Source organism: Raphanus sativus, chromosome 3 (assembly GCF_000801105.2).
Source record: "Raphanus sativus cultivar WK10039 chromosome 3, ASM80110v3, whole genome shotgun sequence".
In the NCBI taxonomy this organism is placed as follows: Eukaryota; Viridiplantae; Streptophyta; class Magnoliopsida; order Brassicales; family Brassicaceae; genus Raphanus; species Raphanus sativus.
This window is the reverse complement of record NC_079513.1, coordinates 19816039-19836688: the sequence shown is the minus strand read 5'-3', so window position 1 is coordinate 19836688 and position 20650 is coordinate 19816039. Positions and strand designations below refer to the sequence as shown.

General features: G+C 33.8%; 4 protein-coding genes across 5 annotated transcripts; 1 reads left to right on the top strand and 3 right to left on the bottom strand.

Annotated features, from left to right (window-relative positions):
- Window positions 1-5293: 5293 nt before the first annotated feature.
- Window positions 5294-7151, bottom strand: LOC108847267 (eukaryotic initiation factor 4A-III homolog). 2 transcript variants are annotated; one of them, XM_018620467.2, is made up of 5 exons: window positions 6852-7151; window positions 6137-6530; window positions 5922-6035; window positions 5686-5844; window positions 5294-5593 (listed from the first exon to the last, which is right to left on the bottom strand). In XM_018620467.2, the coding sequence occupies exons 1-5, from the start codon at window positions 7058-7060 to the stop codon at window positions 5441-5443; spliced, it is 1029 nt and encodes a 342-aa protein (XP_018475969.2). In that variant the 5' UTR covers window positions 7061-7151; the 3' UTR covers window positions 5294-5440. The 2 variants fall into 2 exon arrangements, with proteins under 2 accessions (XP_018475969.2, XP_018475968.2); XM_018620466.2 differs by having other exon boundaries at window positions 5922-6038; window positions 6852-7149.
- A 4932-nt stretch (window positions 7152-12083) lies between these two features.
- Window positions 12084-14372, top strand: LOC130510076 (rho-N domain-containing protein 1, chloroplastic-like). The gene is made up of 2 exons (XM_057006421.1): window positions 12084-12092; window positions 13417-14372. Exons 1-2 carry the CDS (start codon window positions 12084-12086, stop codon window positions 14149-14151), a joined length of 744 nt encoding a protein of 247 aa, XP_056862401.1. The 3' UTR covers window positions 14152-14372.
- A 420-nt stretch (window positions 14373-14792) lies between these two features.
- Window positions 14793-15958, bottom strand: LOC108847264 (putative F-box protein At1g50870). The gene is made up of 2 exons (XM_057006420.1): window positions 15214-15958; window positions 14793-15127 (listed from the first exon to the last, which is right to left on the bottom strand). The coding sequence occupies exons 1-2, from the start codon at window positions 15956-15958 to the stop codon at window positions 14793-14795; spliced, it is 1080 nt and encodes a 359-aa protein (XP_056862400.1).
- Window positions 15959-17166: 1208 nt separating this feature from the next.
- Window positions 17167-20132, bottom strand: LOC108845431 (putative F-box protein At1g47730). Its single transcript, XM_018618643.2, has 2 exons — window positions 18945-20132; window positions 17167-17489 (listed from the first exon to the last, which is right to left on the bottom strand). Exons 1-2 carry the CDS (start codon window positions 20102-20104, stop codon window positions 17453-17455), a joined length of 1197 nt encoding a protein of 398 aa, XP_018474145.2. The 5' UTR covers window positions 20105-20132; the 3' UTR covers window positions 17167-17452.
- Window positions 20133-20650: the final 518 nt, after the last annotated feature.

Sequence of the window (20650 nt, the reverse complement as noted above, 5' to 3'; positions counted from 1 at the left end):
TCTTTAATTTCAATCATCCATCAAAATTGAGTAAATGACAAATGTTTTGCTTAAGGTGACTCGTTTAATTAGAAAAAGACAAGTGTGAAATGTTCTAGAACATTATGTTTATACATTGAACTCCTTTATTTACCATTTTACACGTTTCCTTCTCAATCAATGACAAAATTAAAGCTATTCTTCAATGTTTTGTTCTACCTCCCCTTGATACTTCTCCTATATATCTCTAAACCTAAATCCATCCTGAATCAAAAAACAACTACTCTGCTATGCCATGAAATTCACCATGCAGTCTCATCTTACCACCGCCAAATCTCCTGTCATCATGTATTTCAACGACATCTAACCAGGACAATATGAATCAGAGCTTCGGTTAGTCCGTTTCTGGGAGGCAAGAAACATTGCTAAAGGTGGGACCTTTATTGGGTTAGAACTCCTCCTCATTGATGAACATGTATGAGTTCTTATCTGCAATTTTCTTCTATTGTTGTTTAAACCGGTCTTTCTAAAACCGATTGATTTTTACTCCGACAGAAGACGGTGATGTGAGATGTCAATCTAAGTCCCACATCGGATATTAGACAAAAGAGACTCTAATATATAAAGAGATGTCCAACTCTAATAGTATGAGGCCTTTTGGGAAGGCCTCTTAGGCCCAAAGTGGACAATATCGTACTAATCGGATAAATAGAGTTGGACATGGGCTCACACAATCCCAACAATTGGTATCAGAGCGGTTTGACGATGATCTGCAAGAAAGACCAAAAATATTCTTTAAGTAAGAACGGGTAGAAGAGGAAAAAAAAGGTCTGTTTGCAGAAACGTCAGAAGATCATAGAACATGTGATGTTGTGGGAGAAGCATTCTCAAAGGAAAGCCCTGTGATTAGGAAACACACAAGAGATGAGTTGTGGTTCTTAGTTTGAGGGGGAGAATGTGAGATGTCAATCTAAGTCCCACATGGGATATTAGACAAAGGAGACTCTAATATAAAGAGATGTTTAACTCTAATAGTACGAGGCCTTTTGGGAAAGAGCCCAAAAAGTAAATCCGTGCGGGCCAGCCTCTTAGGCCCAAAATGGACAATATCGTACTAATCGGATAAATAGAGTTGGACATAGGCTCACACAATCCCAACAGGTGATGCAAGGACTTTATAATTGACGCTGCTCAAAGCAAGGATATTTATTGAGTTGCTGATCAGAGTTTAACTGTTTCTTTCTCGCACACTCTGTTCTCTCCAGCCTTGATGACATCCACCTCTGTTTTTCTCCAGACAGGTTCAGGTTCCATACAATTTCCAAGCTAACTGTGGTCTGAGGGGTGACCTCTACGATAATCTGTCTTTATTAATAAAAAAGTAAATTCCACCTTAATTTGTTTCTCTGAGTGTTGATTTTTTTTATCACATTTCTCTACTAATCTTCATGAACAACTTTGTAGATGTTGTTGGCCACTTGAGGCTGTGCTTGGACAGTCCTTGATGAAGCGCAAATAACAACCATGCGTTGGGTTTTGGTTCATTCGCAATCAAAAGAGTATTTGCTTTCTGTTATTTTGATCACGACCTCCCATACGGCAAAATTTACTCTCTATGACAGATTAATAAAACTTACCATGTTTTCAATAAACTTTACTTACCATGTTTTCAATAAAATTTTGCAGTGGACCTGTTATGAAGATGTACATTGGGGACCAAGCTGCAAAAGACTTTTACAAGAAACTCACACCCAATGAAAGACAGTCCCACGGATCTTTTGATCACAATCGTGAACTCAAAACGTCTAGCAGGTAATTTTCCACTTTAGCTTAACCAACCCACTGCTAATACTAACTTAAAAAACGTTCCTAATCCAATTTTAACATTTTGCTTGGAGCGTGATATCTAACCAACCCTGTTTCGCCACATCAATTCAAACATGAAATAAACTGTGTCAATGTTCTCAGTTTATGATTTTTCCTTTGTAAATTAGAATTTCATTGCTCAGAACTCATCAAGTTCAGGTTAATGTCTTACGTTAATTTAGTTTGCTCTTCACGCAGCCTCTATATCCATGATTGATAGTTTCTGAAAAAATTAAGTTGCATTTGTTATCTCATAAAGTTCATGTTCATGTCTAACATAGAATTACGTTGTAGTTCAAGCACTCTGTGTGCATCTTGACTTTATGAATTTTTGGCCATCCATGAAACAGTGTCACTAACATGTGTTTCGAAAGCTCTAACCAAAAATAGAGAATTTAGTTAAAGATGTCCAGCCCACAATTGACTACATAAACTGGTTAGTAATTTTAGAGACAATAGTGTTGTGTTTGTCACTTTCAAGTAATGTTCTATTCAGTCTCTCTTGAGTGAACCTGCAAACATTTTGTTTTGTAAACTGTCTCAGGTTGAGTTCTAACCCAGAGATTGCTAAGCGGGTTATGCAGACGAGATTAATAGGGCTGAGATGGGAAAATATTTGCTTACATCAAGCAGGAATATGCCAAAGTAAAATAAGAGCTTAAGATAGCTCAGTAAAAAAGAAGCATGCAATGTAAATCACTATCTTTTAACCTGTCACAGGAAGCTCTTTTCGTCTACATGGCCATTAGTCACATTTGATGATGTTTAGCATGACACTTCGTGGTATTGTATTGCCTGCAGCGGTTGTAAAAGTAAGGCCACCAGAGGCCTTTCTTTGCTGATGTGCGCTAAGTGTGGCAACACTAACGTTGCTGGTGTAGAAAAGTATGAACTCTAACCTCACAACTTCATGTTTCATCACTTTAGAATTTGGTATTTGTGTTCTTTTCTTTGCAGGTACCTTGCAAAGATCTATGTCTACGACAATAATGAACAGGCTGTTTTCGTCTTACTTGGTGATGCAGGACATGAGTTGACAGGGAAGCATGCTGCAGAATTGGTTGACAACTACTCTGAGGTAACTAGCCGTCAACTTAAAACCTTCTCCCATTCCATTAAAACTCACTTTATTCCTCCTTGAAAATTTTTAGGCTAATCAAGAATTTGGTGCTGGCCATGAGATTACTGTCCCCAGGCTTTAGTCCACACAATTGGGCAAACACATAATTTCAGGATCAAGGTGTCTGATTACAACACCACTGGCAAGATCCAGGTTATAACTGTTAATAAGATTGTCTCACTAGAAGTTCTGCCAACTGTACCAACTCCACTTGAATGTTGAATCCCACTTGATGCAGGGAATGAGGTTGATGGGTGCCTTCTGCAAGTGTAGTTTGTGCATCTTCCAAGAGCTGTGGATCCATTGCTGATTAGTGAAATGAAGTTATATATTGTCTAATGTAGTTTTAGCAGAAAGAAATGGGAATATATGTGTATGTAGTAGCTAGCATAGGATTCAAGTGAGATATGTAATCTTATTGTGTTTGATCATTTATAATAGCCTTTTTTTTATTACGAGTATTTTTTTGTGCTCATCTTTTAGGAAAGATACTTTTCCCAACAACTTATATCAAGATATTGCCATGTAGTAAGAAGTGACTTGTGAAGTTCTTTCTTAACCTAAATTATTCAGTAATTAACCAAATCTAAATAAATACAAAATAAAAACAACAATTCTTTGACAGCGTTCTACTTCAATAAGAGTACATATTTTCACATACAATAATTTAAAATTTTAAAAATATAACAAAATGCTCAATCGTTGGGTTTAAATTAAGTTGAACGCTTTTTAAAATTTACACATTAATCTCATAATAAAAACTACTTTTAGTATTACACACTGCCGACATTGTTTCTTCTGATTTTTTATTTTATGTTATACTTCTCTAAATAAAATCACAAATTTCTCAAATAAATATCTATTATTTATTTTTCACTTTTTGATATATTCAAAAATCACAACACTAATTCGCTTTAGATTTCTTTTTGCAAATATTAAACTCATGAAAGATGTGTTGTAAATAGGTCTAAAAATGTGCTGTAAATATGGTTTAAGGTCAAAGAACATCAACAAAACATTAATTGAAGGATAACTAGGTGTCTACCTAGTTTCCATGCTCAAACTTTGTAAATTAGTACTCTTTAGGATAAACTTATCAAATGATAGCATATATTTATTATATAAAACTTAAAAGAAAATTATATAACCATATAATCTGCGCGTAGCGCGAACACGAATCTAGTTATCTTTAAAACCTCAAAGATTCACAAGAACTGAGCTTAAATTCATATTTTTAGCTTAATAGCCTCACCAAACTCAGTTTGAATGATTTAATGCAATGATTTAATGATTTAATAAGTTGTAAATATTATGGTAAGTTTAATATTTTATTCTAAATTTATTAAATGGATATCTAAATCAATTGGTTTTTTCATGTTTATTAATTAGTTATTAATTAATTTCAAAATCAATTTAAATATGTATTTTAGTTGTGTAATTTGATAAAAATGATAATAAATGCTAATATTTAGGATTATGTAGTTTTAAAGTGGCACTAAATTGTAACTAAATAGTTGTTTTAGTTTAAAATTGATTTTGGAAATAATTTGATAAAAATAGAAAAGGACAAAAGATCCATAACTATAGCTTCATTTAATACATATGTGGCATGAGATTGTAAAATATAATGAAAAACTAAGGGGTAATCTAATTTTATAGTCAACTTTTAATAGATTAGATGGTACAAATTGAATACATGGGTGAAAACCAATTTGATATGACTAAATTGGATCCAAAATTAGGAGGAACCGACCTGAAATATACCATTTTTATCCGAAAATGTTCAAAATACCTAGAACTAAGCTGGAACCATTAAGTTCCCAAAAAAATTGCAGTTTTTGACAGGTATTAGAAAAAATGACCTGAAGTTACTCGGATTCGACATGATCCGATCCAAACTCAAACCAAAAAATATTAAGTATCTAGTTGGATTTAAATATTTAAGAACAGATGGGAATAAGACCCAACAAAATCCGGCTTGACCTAGATGAGATTATATATTTTTTAGACAACAAATGTGGGATTGTTGTTTTGTTAGAAAAATATAAAATCAAAGGGTGACGACCTGGTTTATTACATAATTGATTCAGATATTTAACTTGGTTAACTCTGGTTTATATTTTTATTAGAATTTTTTTTTGTTAATTTGATTCTAGATAACTCGTTGTCCATCAGTTTATTTATACCCAATTTTTTTATCAATTAAAACCCATGGTTTGGATTCAGATATTTAACTTGTTTGATTTTTGTATATAATTTGGATGAAGAAAACCCATTTTACATCAACTTGTTTAAACCCAATTTTTTTATCAATTAAAATGGATTGAGTTTATCCTTTTTAACATCACAAAATGTATCTTTAGTGAGAAACGTGGAAATATTTTGAGTACCAACAAGAAAGACACCAGTCTTTAGGGAGAAAAAAAAACGAAAATAGAAGTTTTGACAGATATTGACCAATCTCGAGATGACTCCTCACACACTCCTTGGGGTGTCCTTTATCAGCTTCATGCGGCTTTTATCTGATGGTTTGACCAAAGAGACTGCCTTGCCGCGACAGACCCGGTGAGAGCGGTCCATGTAGACCTCAAGGCAGGTGGGGATATCATACATGACGACGAGAGAAGCCTGTAACCAAACCAGAAAGGTTAAATAATAAAACACAGGAAAGGAAAGTATACCAAAAAGAAAAAAAAAATATTATTCAAAGCTCCACTTACTCTGAGCTTCGAGGACTCGACGTCTGTAGTGATGAGGTATTTGAGATCACCTGACCGCAGACTGTCGACGAGGATGTCCCTCTTCCTAGGGAGAAGCTCCCCATCCATCATAGCACACACATGATCAGGGAGTTCCAACGCAGAATGTAGAAACCTCGCCTATGGAAAAAGAAAGAGAAAACAGGGACACATTAAGAAACTTATTTTTTTTCGCAAGAGACAGAGATAATACGTACTGTTGATTTGCTATTGCAAAAGATGATTGCGTTGTCGTTAACCATCAGGATTTCACGCAGCCTCTTCATCTTCTCAACATCATTTTTCACTTCATATTCGTAATGTTCAACGTCCTTCTAAGAGATCAAGAAAAAAACAAAGACAGTGAATGAATAATCACAACCAAAGTGAGCCAATGTGTGTAGAACTCAAGACAAGTGTATTCACAACTCACATGTTTCTCAACCACAGAAATGTCATCAATGTGAACATCAAAATCCCTTGCATGTGCGACAAGACTTGAGGGTATAGTAGAACCAAGGAAGCAGACCTGGTTGATGTTTGCAGATGTGAAATTGATAAGTTCATTTATGCTTCCAGAGAATCGATCCATTTCCTCAGCATCATCGACAATGATGACATGTGCATTAGACACATTAACAGTTCCGCTCCTCATCTTCTCTAAAAGAAAATTGGGGACGCCAATGAGAATCTGAGTTCCTTGCATCCAGGGCGAACCAGCAGACATGGCATGTGCTCTGACGTTTTTGTGCCTTCCAAGCTGCTGGATTGCTTTCTCCAGTTCTACAGCAAGCTTGAACCTAGCTGAAAGTATGATCACTTGAATCCTGAGACAAACAAGCAGCAAGGGAATGGTTAGGGACCTGAAATTTTTATAATAAACAAACATTCCATGAGATTAGGGATCTCAGAGAGATTCTAAATAGAGTTCTCGTTTGGTTACTCATGCAATTTATCGTTCACGATTAGGGTGATGATAGCCCTGAGATCAGCGATCAGGATCAACATGTGATCTTGATCACTTTCTTGTGTTTAGCGTTTCGCATATACATCAATCAATAAAGCAGCTACAGATTACTAAACTCTTATCGTTCACGATTAGGGATTCGTATAAAGTGTCGAACCAACCTAACATGACTACTACTTACTTTGGATTCGACGCGTTAACCTTCTGAATGACGGCGATGGCTATGGCGGCGCTCTTCCCACTGCCGGATCTCGCCGTCACGAACAAACTCTCTCCACCGGCGATCTTTTCCGTGCAAGCCTCCTGAACTCGAGTAGGTTTCTGGAAGCCACATTCTGAGATACCGAGGAGCAGATTCTCACCGATGGCCATGCTCTGAAAGGTCGTCATCGTCGCACCACCGCTTCTCGATCTTTCTGTAACTGTCGCCGCCTTTTCTCCCCGCCGAAACAGAAAATATCTTGCGATTTTAAAAAAAGTGTATCTGTTAATTCTAATTTTAATATTGGCTTCTCAAGAGTTGCCAACGCACCAGTGGTTTAGTGGTAGAGTAACTGACCTGTCACGTTACCGAGGCGCGGGTTCGATGACGGCTGGGCTATTTTTTTTTTTTTAATTCTTCATTCAACGGATTTTCTTTTGTTTTTACTTTTCGTCCAGCTTACTTTTCTTAACATTTTTATTTATTACTTTTTACAGTTTTTTTTTTTGGAGAGACCTATCTCCATATGTCAATTCGGGCTGGCCCGACCAAAACCCAGTAAACCCGTATATATTTGAGTCCGGTCTGGACCAGAAATATTTTGAGTCTAGAATTCAAAGTCCGGTCCGGTCTTTATAGGGCTATATGATTTTTTGGGTTTTTCCAAAAATAATTTGTCATCGTCGTTTCTACCATTTTAATACATACTAGATCTTGATCCGTCCGACCGGGCGGATATTTATTTTATATTTTAAATTTTTCTTTTAATATTAAATAATGTATTTGTAATATTTAAATATAAATTTAGATTGGAAATTTATATTTGCAGTTATAATAAAAATTTAAATTAAAATTTTAATAAAATATTCTTATATAAATTTTAAATTTCCTAATTAAAATAATATAGAGGTGGGTCATAATTTTTTCCAATTCAAAAATCTTAGCATCCCTCAAAAACAAAGAAAATAAAATTATAAATACATAAAACATATAACCATATTTGGAACTATAATTTCTATTAAAATAAATTTGTTAAAAAAAATAATGTTGCGCTGTTTTTGTTTATTTCTAGAGCTTGACCCGTTACCGTATAAATATTTTCTTTCACTTTAATTTTTTTCTATGTGCTACTGGTATACTATATATATTTGTAAATTAAAATGTATTACATAATTGATATTATAACATTTTAAAACATAACGATTTTATATATTAGTTTTAAATAATTATATTTTGTGATTTAATCGTCTATTATATCACAGTGTATCATATAAACAAATCTTATATTTATAACTAATTGGACTTATATAGAAAGTATTATGCTAATAATATATAAAAAATTATATTTTATTTATATGTTATATAAATTGATTATATGTTATATATTAGGAAATATATTTTGGTTAAGATTTTGTTAAGGAAATCTATTATTTAAATTAGGAAAAACATTAAATGCTTAAATATATTATTTAAATTAGGAAAAGACAATCATACTTAAATATAACTTCATTTAATACTTCAGTGGCATGACAATGTAAATATAGTGAAAAACTAAGGGTTAATCTAATTTTGTACTTATGTTTTAATAGAATAGATGAATTTTATAAAAATATTAGTTTTAACATTTTTCTTTAAAAAAAAGTAAAGTGAGTTGAAATTTTCTTCTTTATCAAAAATATTTTACTTTTTTGTATGCTTTAAAAAATATTAAAAACTAACCGAATTTAATAAGATTTAGATAATAAAATATAAATTTAAAATAAACATACAAGAGGACAAAATTTATTATAAATATGATCAAAAGATTTTTTGGAGGCTTATAAAACTAAAACCAAACTCGGTAATTTTTAGGGCCAGGCGGGTTCGGACTGCGGGCTTTGATCCTAATTGACATGTCTAGTCCTATCCAGGGGCTGGGCAAAAAAAATCTGATATCCAAATAGTCAAACTGAACACAATCCGAAAAATCCGCATCAAAATTGATTAGGTATCCGAATGGATTCAAAATTTTAATATTTAAAGAATCAAAACCAAATCCAATCTTAATCGAAATATTTCAGATATTTGAATGTAGCATCCAAAATAGATTTATATACCTATCTATATTAATTAATTTTAGATATATAATGTATACCAAAAACATCCAATATATATATATATAGTACTTTTAAGTTATCCAAAACCTTGAATATATATATACAAATAGTCAAAAATAAATATCTATAAATGGTTAAAGTATATTCAAAGAACTAAAAATACTTAAAATTTTTATTTTTCTCTATCATAATAGTCAAACCAAATCAATTTATATGTTACTTTTATGTATTTGACATATGTTATTCAAATTTATATGGAATATAATATTTTGTTTATAGATTTTAAGAAAATTAAAGTATCTGAAAATTTTTAAAAATTTTAAAATAATTTAAATGGGTTATCCGAACTCGCAAAGATCTGAACCAAACCCGAACCAAAATTTAGAAATATCAGAATGAGACTAAAATATTTGACCGTGAAAACGTGAAATCCGAATAATCCAGAACCGAATTCTGAACGGATACCTGATGCCCACCCCCTAGTCCTATCAATGATGATTTGTTGGCTATGAATATTCAAATTTCTGAAAATAAATCAATTTCGAAAAGGAAAAGTTCTCTTTTCATGAGACTACCTAGCAAAGCTAGTTATGCGGTTTAACTTGCTTGTTTTGTTATTTAGCAAGAAGATGAATTAAAGGAATAAAGGGTACTAGTTACCTTTTAAGAACTTCACAAAAAAATATGTATGGCTTGGTGGCAGGCATAAGAGACTTGCAGTTTCATTTTGTGTAGCTTGTTTTCATTTTTCTTTCTGAACTTTTGAGTTTATTAATATGATTTGGTTTGTGAAGTTACTAACTTCTCTCTTAAAATTCTTTAGATACTTTAAATCTCTTAACTATGATAACCTTTGAGATGATGATGATAATGATGTTTCAAACAATAATGACAAAAATTCAAACCATGCATCCAAAATTATCATTAATAGAGAGTATGTTTACAATGTAAACAACATTGTTCATTAGTTTTGTTACTAGTTCTGAATTAATATTATTTTTGTTAGTTGTTTGATGTTAGTTTTTACTTTTAATTGTCTTTCTATCTAGTTTTCATCATGATGAGACTGCAAGTGACATTAGTTTGTTATGTCTTCTATGTTTCTTTTAATATTTGATATTGCAAACAATTAAATTGTCAAATGCTCTGTTCCTGATATAAAGGATAAGAGTATCGCATGTGCTCTTTTCACGTTAATTAGTTGTTTAGTTGCTTCCCTAACTGTAGAAACATGTAGTTCCATATCTTTTATAAATAAAAAAAAAACAAAGAAAAGGGCAGACTGAATTTTGCCAAAACAAACTTGTGTTTTGTATTTCTGTCTACACAAATCTCTTAGCTTTGAGGAGGGACCCTATCAATTAATGACAAGAACAATAATTGGATCATTCATATCTAGTAAATATTTCATTTTAATATATTTATCTTGCTTGTTTAAACAAACAACATAGTTTGACATCTTCTAGTACGAAAAAAGCAAGAAAAACTAAAATGTTTTGATAGAGATCCGAAAACTGTTATGAAATACAAATATGGTTTATATATGGACATGAGATCGTCGACCAGTTTACAATGTGAAACTGTACACATATACACAAAAGGTACACAAATATTCAATGTGGTACTTATGTACACTAAACTTATACTCCCTCTGTTTCTTAAAGAGTGTCGTTGTGACATTTTTCACACATATTAAGAAAGTTGTTGAAATATATGTAAGTTGTAATTAATTATACTTTTTTGACCAATAGTATTTTAGATAAATAAAATTATTTATAAAATCAATGTAGTTTGCAATTAATTTTCAGCTGAAAGTTAATATAATTTATATTAGAATTGTAAAATGACATTCTTTGTGTAACAAAAAAATGAACTCAAATGAACACTTATTATGAAACAGAGGGAGTAGAATGTTACCATGTACACCACAATTAGGAATATTCAATTCACGTGTGCACAAAAACCCCGAGTTGGAACCGCGTGGTTTTTGTTTCGCGGACATATAATATTTTTTAGACAGCAAATGTCCGTATCTAGATGAGATTATATATTTTTAGACAGGAAATGTGGAATTGTGGTTTTGTTAGAAAAATATAAAATCACGGAAATAAAATAAAATATATAGTTTAGAGTCACGACTTGGTTTACTACATAACTGATTCAGATATTTAACTTTGGTTTATATATTTACTAGTGGTTTTTCGGCTCTACGCGCCGAGTCTGTATGTTTATTCTTACATGAATTTATAATTTATTATATGATCTTAGTAAAGAGAATATGTTAAAAATATGAAAATATATTAAAAGAAAATGATATTTTTCTAATATTTTTGATAGTGGTTAACAAACGTAGTATATTACTTTGTTTGAAATTGTTTAGTTCAAGAGAAATAACATAAGTGGTTGTTACTAATTGATTTAATAAAAATAGAATAAAAAACTGATAGTCGTAACAAAGTTAATTTAATTAGAAATAAAGCAAAGTTGATATTTTATTTAGAGAACATACTTATATTATTAATTATTAGAATACTTATGAACTATTAAACTTGTACTAATATATGTAGTTCAAAGAATAGAAAGATAGAATAAGTTTCATATTTTATAAATTTTTTTTAAAAAATAAGCGTGAAGTATCAATTTTTGGTAAACTAATTGATGAGTATTAATATATATTTTTCAGATTACCACGTTTATTTTTTAAATATGGAGGTGCGAGTTGTATGTGTTAGTTTAGTTTGAAGGCCTCTAAAACATATGTATTTTAAAATAAGAAACATAAATTTATTCTCTATATTAGTTTTGTTATAATGGAAGATTATGTTCGTCTGTTAACGAAATTCTTGTTTGTCTACCCTTATTTGAAAATAACAACGAATAATTTAAATATATTTTTTTAGCTAAAAAATATAAATGTTTGGTAACTCATCTATTTAATGGATAAATTCTATTTTAACCGGAGTGGAACATTTCACCAAATCTTCCTACCTTCCCATCAATCAATAACATATCAACCCCAACAGCTTGCCTCTTTCTTAACATTTCAGGCTTGCCAAAATTGTTGTATCCTAGTCTTAACAACATCTCTATAACGGCTTGTCTTTAACTCCGAGCAATGAAACTGGTACTTCGACATGATCTTAAATGGAAAAAGTAAAAGAATTCCCACCCGATCTCTCACACCGTCTATACATACGCAATGAAGCTGAAGAAGCATGAATTAAATAAGTATTCAATATGAGAGAGTGGGATGAGTGGGATTTCTGGATTAATGAATGGTTACGTCGATTGTGTTAAAGAAGGAGAATCGTAGAGGTCTTATTCTCCATCGTCAACATCAAATTCTAAGAAATCCTGTGAAGCAATATTTTGAAATTTTATTTGGATACTGAACCAGACGATTTACCGGGTCGTTGGGTCAAATGATCAACTGCTGATTAATATGAATTAAATTTATTATATAATAATATATTAGCAATGAAAATAAATATATAAAAACTAAAGTTAATATTTTAAAATGTTTTTTAAACATCAAATAATAGTTTTATAAAATACTACAATTCCATCAAATATTTTTTCTTTGGTTCTTAAATTTTGGATCTTTTACAAAACCTAAATCCGATTAATATGAATTAAATTTTGTTGTCAAAAAAAAATCCGATTTACATTAGGTCATCAAATCTACTGGTTCAACCGCGGATCCGGATCGGATTCAAAACACTGTTATAAACTCGTGGAAATTTATGAAATAAAGTTTAAAAATTCAATGCATTTCACAATTAACACCAATTAAAACTCATTAAATATAAGTTGAAAAAATATTTTAATGGTTAAAAAGAGAATGCCACATGGCATTTTTCCCCCCATAGAGAGAAAAAAGTTTACTTTATTATATAAGATTAGAATTTTTTTTGTTGATTGGGTTCTAGAAAAATCGTTATCCATCAATTTATTTGCACCCAATTCTTATATCAATTAAAAGTTAAAACCCATGGTTTGGATTCAGATATTTAACTACTTTAATTTTTGTATATAATTTTGTTATAATTTGGATGAACCAAACAGACAAGAGAGACCACCACATCTGGTGGTCAATACTCTTGGAAAGGAATCTCATAGATTTAGGCTGTGGTTTTCTATTTTTTGCTCTAAGATTTAGGCTTTAGATTTTACTTTTAATTTATTTTGATGTAAAGAATTTTCAGAGCACTGAATAAAATTTCTAGAGAAAGTGTTTTCTAAAAATGATATATTTCTTTTTATAATGTTTTGGTTTTAGATTTAATTTTGAAAGTAAAAACATGATTGCTTTAAAAAAAAGGCTCGGCTCCTGCAGTTTCTACCAATCATCCAAGCTTCAGGGAAACAAAAAAAAACAAAAGCATTCTGAAGGAAAAACAAAAGCAAGAAAAAAAAAAGACTAAACCTATAGGCTATAACTTAAGAAGAGAGTTCAAGCTCAGCTCCGAGCTCGAGCTGCTGCCAAGAAAGAAGATAAGAAGACTGAAGAAGCTTCTCAAGGACAGGGAGGCAAAGAGACTGAGACTGTGGACTCTCTTCTTAAGTTACTGAGGAAGCACTTAGGAGAACAGAGCAAGAAGAACGTTAGCAACTTTGATTCTGAAAAGCAGCTACAAGGAGATGATGATGATGATGCTGAAAGACAGGTTCACAGTTCCAATCATTTTGATTCGCGAAACAGGGATCATAATGCAACACGTTTTACAAGGCCAGCCTCAAGCTTCAGGCGCAATTCACCTGTACCGAGACATAAACCTCAGTCCAGTTACTCTAGTGAGGCCATTTTCGATGAGGCGTCAAGTTACAGTGTGACTTGGACTCAGAAAAAGGATCAAGTAGATTCACGTGATGAACCTGAATACGAGCCCGAGCCTGTTTATGAACCTGAATCTGAACCAGGACTTGCCCTTCTGGAATCAGAGCCAAAGCTGAAACCAGAGTCATTTTACCATGAGGAGGATGAGGATCATGATGTCATTGTAGATGAATTAGCAGGTGATGATGAGTCTATCAATGCTGAGGAAGAAACTGAGAAAGATGAAGACTTGAGTGCACTGAAGTTGATAGAACTTAGAGCCATAGCAAAATCAAGGGGTCTTAAAGGGATTTCAAAGATGAAGAAAGCAGAGCTGTTGAATTTGCTGTGTAGTAATAAAGCATAGGAATGAACAAGAACACTGTTTTAGTTTTTCTGATACAGCCAATGAATCTCCAAATATCCATTCATAATTTTAGTGCATTCTGATTAAAATTAGTTTTTTCTCCATTAGTTAGAGTTTTCCCTTTTGCTTCCAACAGCAAAGTTGTACTGTTCTTTGTGAGTTATGAAATTGAAGTCACTTTCTTCATTCGGTTAACATTGTTGCATGTATATATTACAACACTGATGCATAAACCTTTGGAAAAATGAAAAGTTGAAAAGAAAAGAAGGCAGAACAAGTATGCTGGATTCAAACTAGATATGAAGACAAGAGATGGTTTTGTGTGCGATTCACAGTTATGGTATGTTTCCTTGTTGAAATTGGAGTTTATACTTTCTTGGTAGACAGATGGCCACTTTTGACAATCCATCAAAGGAATAGCATAAATCAAGCGTCCCATTATTCGGAGGGAAACAAAAAGAAATAAAACAAGCACAAGTCTCTCAGAGACATTCTCAATTGGCATAACTGAAATAGCATTATTCTGAGGGGGAAAAAAAAAAAAAGCAAGAAACCTTATAGCTTATTCAATTGGAGATATTAAGTGCCCATTATTCTGAGGAAGAATAAGAAAGAAAAAAAAAGAAAGATTTTACAAAATCTTACAATGTCATGAGAGTTTCCACATGATTGGAATAAGCAGAGGCGATCGGGAGAGGTTCATCCCCCAAACCATTCAGGCGCCTGAATTGTTCATCCGCAACTCCATCAACGACGCATCTTCTGAAGCTGTTTCCCTTTGGATCAAAATATATAATATGGAATGGATTGGCCAAAGCTAATGGTACATACATAAACTCACCAGCACCATTAACACCTCTAAAGGTAAACCGGGTTTTGGATACTGGATCATGGCGAGGAAAAGGTAAACAAACATGTCTATGGGACCACTCGTGTTTCTCTGCATGCTCTAGGGTCCACATATTAAGATCATCCCCTAAGGAAACAAGACAAGTTAACTTTCCCGACAATGAACAAGGGAACGAAAACCAGAAGTCAGATTCCATGGTACTTTAATCATACTCAACTTTTCAGATCTGACATGGAAGCAGGCCAGAGACTGATTAGGACTAGTGGGAGCGGGTAAATAATACAGAACCCCATTAACACATAGGGCTCCAAAGGGGAAAGGGGCATGTTCAGGGACACCTTCGATGACTCTCCATCGACCAGCTCCGTCTCCTCCCAGTGTAAGAGCCCGAGGCTTACGAGGACGACGACGTCCATCACAAGACAAAGACAGTACTTTGTACGTAGAGTCAACCGGGTCGTATCCTAAAAAGCTCACCGAGCCGTCTTTCCAGCTACGTGCGGGAATGGGTAATGTTGAGAAGCGCCTCGTAGTTGGGTTCCAAATTTGAGGGTGTCCTAATTTCTCAACGCAGATCAAGCCATGGACTGACTCGCTACTAAAAAAGCAATACCTATCTGGACGAGGCATTGAATAATTTCTGTCAGCCACAGCGACAGGGTTGTTGTTGTTGTTCGAATTGTGTTCTTGTTGTTGTGGTAAGGAGAAAACGAACATCTTGCTTTCCACTTCTAACAAGATGAGAAGACAGGGAGTTTGATAGGATCTAGCTGCGAAGGACCTAATAAAATCTGGCACGGTTGTTATGGAAGACAAGAGCTTCGACACGCACCGAGACTGCACTATAGATTTCGAAGGCAGTCGTAAAAGTACCTCCCTGATTAGATCCACATGTAACGAAGCTCCTTTTGATCTTTTTGATCCTCTCTTCATCTCTACATCTTGTTGCTCCCCCATCTTCAACGCTCGCCGCTCAACCCTAATCTGTTCTTTATCTATCTCTATCCTAATTATTATTAGCAAAACAATTCTTCAAAATTATACAGTTTTTAAATGTAATTTTCTAATCCCAATACTATTAGTTTATTTTTAATATCCATAAATTTTAGAAAATTATTTAGTTTTACGTTTTTATAATTATATATTTAACAAAATTTTCTCTTACATTTGCAAAATTTGATTTAATATATTTTAACAAAAAGATATAAATTAAAGAATATTTCACAATTGTAATTTTAAATATATACATATATATTACTAAATATACATTTAATAAAAATGTTTTTTTAATCTTAAAGTTTTACATATGATTAAATTAAGATTATATATTGTAAGCAAATAATAAAATCAAAAATTAACAAAACTTGTATTTTAAAATATGAATACTTGAGTGCACTAAAGTTGATAGAACTTAGAGCCATAGCAAAATCAAGGGATCTTAAAGGAATTTCAAAGATGAAGAAAGCAGAGCTGTTGAATTTGCTGTGTAGTAATAAAGCATTATGATAGGAATGAACAAGAACACTGTTTTAGTTTTTCTGATACAGCCAACCAATCTCCAAATATTTGTTTCATTCATAATTTTACTGCATTCTGATTAAAATTAGTTTTTTTCTTTCCGTTAGGTGTGAATACAATTTCTTTTTTGGACAACATAAAACTTTCAAATAAAAGAGTTTAAGAATTACAAAAGCCTTGGGCCCGAATGCAAGATTAATTTAGCATATGAGTCCGCCGGCCCATTTAATTCCCTCTTGATGAAACTGAAACGACAAAAAGAAAAGAGAGCAGAGATTGTGGCGATATCCGAAAGCACTCCATAGAGTTCAATCGATCTTCGTCCCAATGATAAAGCTTCAATGAGCACTTGTGAATACAATATAGATGGTTTTGTGTGCGATTCACAGTTATGGGTACGGTTCTTCAAAAGAAGTTTTGATTGGTAATGTATATGTTTCCTTGTCTAAATAAAACTATATTGGGAAACGAAAGGCCACTTTCGACAGTCCTTTTTTTCTTTTTACAAATATTTAGAACATTGTATGGGGAGTTCTTATGACGGGGTTTTTAGAGGAATATAAGAGCATCATTATCAATAGGACTTTTTAGGTGGTCCTTAGTATTTTTTATTGTTATACTATAGTTAGGGACAATGTTAAGAGACTTTAAGTAAAGTAGTGATTATTGGTAGGACATTTTGTAATCTCTTAGGTTAAACAAGAATAAATATGGTTAAACATAAGCACTACAAAAGAACAAATATGGTTAAACAAATAGGATGAGAAACCCGCAAGACATTACAATAAGCACTTAAACATAACAAGCTGCAAAGTACTAGCAACCACACTCCTGCAAATGCAAAAAACATCCACACACACCAAATAGAAGAGGTGGTACCCACGTAGCCAATAGGAACGGGTGATGAAAGCTGGAGGGAATAGCCAGGTTCAGCTAGATTTGCCTCCATAGCAGCCTCTCCTTGTTGCGCCTGCAACAAACATACACTAGTATTAGTGACACATTATATCGACAAATACAAAGTAGCAAGCAACCAACAATAATCAAGGAGTGAATCTAAAGCCTACAAACGTAATCTGCAAGTTTCAATAGCTACTAACAGTTACTTGATTGAACTGCACTCAGACTTTCTGATATATAGTTCCTCCCACTTAGAAACATTCAGACTCTATTAATACCAGGTGCACAATAGGAAAGGAAATCAAAGTCAACACCTTTCAGTGAAAAACATATCCACAAATCAAACACAAAAACTGTTGTTCTGTTCCATTGATGACAAATTGCCACCATATGTACACTCACTTTGTCAATGTAGATTAGCCTCATAAATAATTCAGTTAAATGAAACACAGAAACCAAAACCAATGGTGCCAGTTTCCTATTGAACACACATATACAAAATCAAAAACAGAAACTGATGTTCTTTTCTATCAATTCCAGATGCACAATAGTAAGGGAAACCAAAGTTAACATCTTTTAATTAGAAAAAAAAACAAATCCACAATCAAACACAGAAACTGCTGTTCTGTTCCATAGAAAGACAAGCTACCACCACATCTACTCCCACTTCGTCAATTTTGCCTCGTAAACAAGTGTTTTTTTTTGTTTCTTATCAGTAGAGTCTTACCTTGACATTATGAAGAGCTCTCAGCTGAATACGCGGCGAAACATCAACACTGCTCTTAACAAAAGTGTTCTTCTCCTCGATATCATAGAGAACAGAGACGTATTTGGAAGTGAAAGAGACCTGAGGCTGAGAAAGGCGGAGCAAGGCGGTGGTGGTGGTTCAGAGGTTGGTGACTGAAGGGCCAGAGAAGGAGGAGGAGGGGAAGTGGCAAGAGAAGGAGGAGGAAGGGGAAGTGGTTCAGAGGCTTTGAGAAGATGACGTGTGGCGTTAAGGACGCAACCAAAAACTTCTTAATTAAGGACAATCTGCTCCGTTTCTTCAGTATTTAGGCCTTTTTGATTTAAATTTGAGCCCAAATAATCTAAGATATGGGGCTAAGGACACCGATATTTATGCTCTAAGAAACATTTAAGAACTGACTTTTCGCTTTTTTAGTTAAAAATTAAGAGACGTTTCTTATATTTTGCTGAGAACCCCGTCCTAAGAATCCTTAATAATTATGTTCTAATATCAATAAAATACATCATAAACGGTTAAGCAAGGAACCAAAAAGACAGACCACCTGGTGGTCAATACTCTTGGAAAGGAATTGCATAAATCAAGCGTCGGAAACAAAAAAGAAAACAAGTACAAGTCTCACGGAGACATTCCAAGTGGCATAAATGAAACAGCATTATTCTGAGGGAAAAACAAAAGCAAGAAAAAAAAAGAAGACTAAACCTATAGGCTATTGATTGTAAACATTAAGTGCCATTATTGTGAGGAAGACAAAGAAATATTGATTTTACAAAATCTTACAATGCCATGAGAGTTTCCACATGATTGGAATAAGCAGAGGTGGTCCTGAGAGGTCCATCCCACAAACCATTCTGGCGCCTGTACTGGTCATCCGCAACTCCATCAACCACGCATCTTCTGAAGCTGTTTCCCTTTGGATCAAAATATATAATATGGAATGGATTCGCCAAAGCTCTTGGTACATACATAAACTCACCAGCACCATTAACACCTTTTAAGGTAAACCGGGTTTTGGTTACTGGATTATGGCGAGGAAAAGGTAAACAAACATGTCTGTGGGACCACTCGTGTTTCTCTGCATCCTCTAGGGTCCACATATTAATATCATCCCCTAGGGAAATAACACAAGTTAACTTATTCCCACAATGTACAAGGGAGCGAAAACCAGAAGTCAGATTCCATGGTACTTTAATCATACTCAACTTTTCAGATCTGACATGGAAGCAGGCCAGAGACTGATTAGTATAATGTTCAGGTCTAGTGGGAGCGGCTAAATAATACAGAACCCCATTAACACATAGGGCTCCATGGCGGAAAGGGACATGTTCAGGGACACCTTGGATGACTCTCCATAGACCGTTTCCTCCAAGTGTAAGAGCCCGAGGCTGAGGCTGACGAGGACGACGTTCACCACAAGGCAAAGACAGTACTTTGTATGTAGAGTCAACCGGGTCGTATCCCAAAAAGCTCACCGAGCCCTCTCTCCAGCTACGTGCGGGAATGGGTAATGTTGAGAAGCGCCTCGTAGTTGGGTTCCAAATTTGAGGGTTTCCTGATTTCTCAACGCAGATCAAGCCATGGACTGACTCACTATTAAAAAAGAAATACCTATCTGGACAAAGCATTGAATAACTTCTGTCAACCACATGAGCCACAGCAGGGTTCTTGTTCTGTTGTTGTTGTTGTGATAAGGAGAAAACGAAGAGCTTGCTTTCCACTTCGAACAAGATGAGAAGACAGGGACTTGATCTAGCTGCGAAGGACCTAATAAAATCTGGCTGGGTGGTTAAGGAAGAGAAGAGCTTCGACATGCACCGAGACTGCACTATAGATTTTGAAGGCAGTCGTAAGAGTACCTCCCAGATTAGATCCACATGTAACGAAGCTCCTTTTGATCTTTTTGATCCTCTCTTCATCTCTCCATCTTGTGGCTCCCCCATCTTCAACGCCTCTCAACCCTAATTTATTCTTTATCCCGCGCTCTCTATATATATGTACTAAAAGTCTTCCCGACACGGATCCACTTCTGTTTTTTTTTTAATGTCATAATTTTTCTTTTTATGTCATAATTATATTACAGTTTTTAATAATTTTTATATTTTTTTATCTTTTTAATATAATATCTCCTATTTTTAATATCTCCTATTTTCCTTTCGATGCAATAGAAAAAAAAGTTAGATTATCTCTATTAAGACATTCGTATCAAGATGATCTATAGATGGTTGTTCTTCTACAAGTCACGACTGCTCTCATCCCGGACCTGAATCTCCTATGTCCTTCGACTGCATGTTCCAAATATTTGGGAGCTGGATCTTATGGGAAATCACTTGATTACCGATCCTATTGTCATCACATCTCGACTTGGGGACTAATCATTGCTTCGCCTTTCTCACCAATAGGTACATATGTTATCTTGAAGAATGAAGGTTTCGTTTTTGTCGCAACTAAGACTGATGTGTTGACGTTTTTTGAAATATGAATGAAAC

Excerpts from the sequence above, each read along its gene's own strand:
- LOC108847267 (XM_018620466.2), bottom strand. The coding sequence starts at position 7,060 with ATGACGACCTTTCAGAGCATGGCCATCGGTGAGAATCTGCTCCTCGGT. Across the intron at positions 6,039-6,136 it reads TTTCTGTGGTTGAGAAACAT|AAGGACGTTGAACATTACGA; the intron begins GTGAGTTGTGAA and ends TTGATCTCTTAG. Across the intron at positions 5,594-5,685 it reads TCGAGTCCTCGAAGCTCAGA|GCTTCTCTCGTCGTCATGTA; the intron begins GTAAGTGGAGCT and ends GTTTGGTTACAG.
- LOC108847264 (XM_057006420.1), bottom strand. The coding sequence starts at position 15,958 with ATGGGGGAGCAACAAGATGTAGAGATGAAGAGAGGATCAAAAAGATCA. Across the intron at positions 15,128-15,213 it reads TGTCAGATCTGAAAAGTTGA|GGGATGATCTTAATATGTGG; the intron begins GTATGATTAAAG and ends TTGTTTCCTTAG.
- LOC108845431 (XM_018618643.2), bottom strand. The coding sequence starts at position 20,104 with ATGGGGGAGCCACAAGATGGAGAGATGAAGAGAGGATCAAAAAGATCA. Across the intron at positions 17,490-18,944 it reads GTGGAAACTCTCATGGCATT|GCGCAACAAGGAGAGGCTGC; the intron begins GTAAGATTTTGT and ends TGTTTGTTGCAG.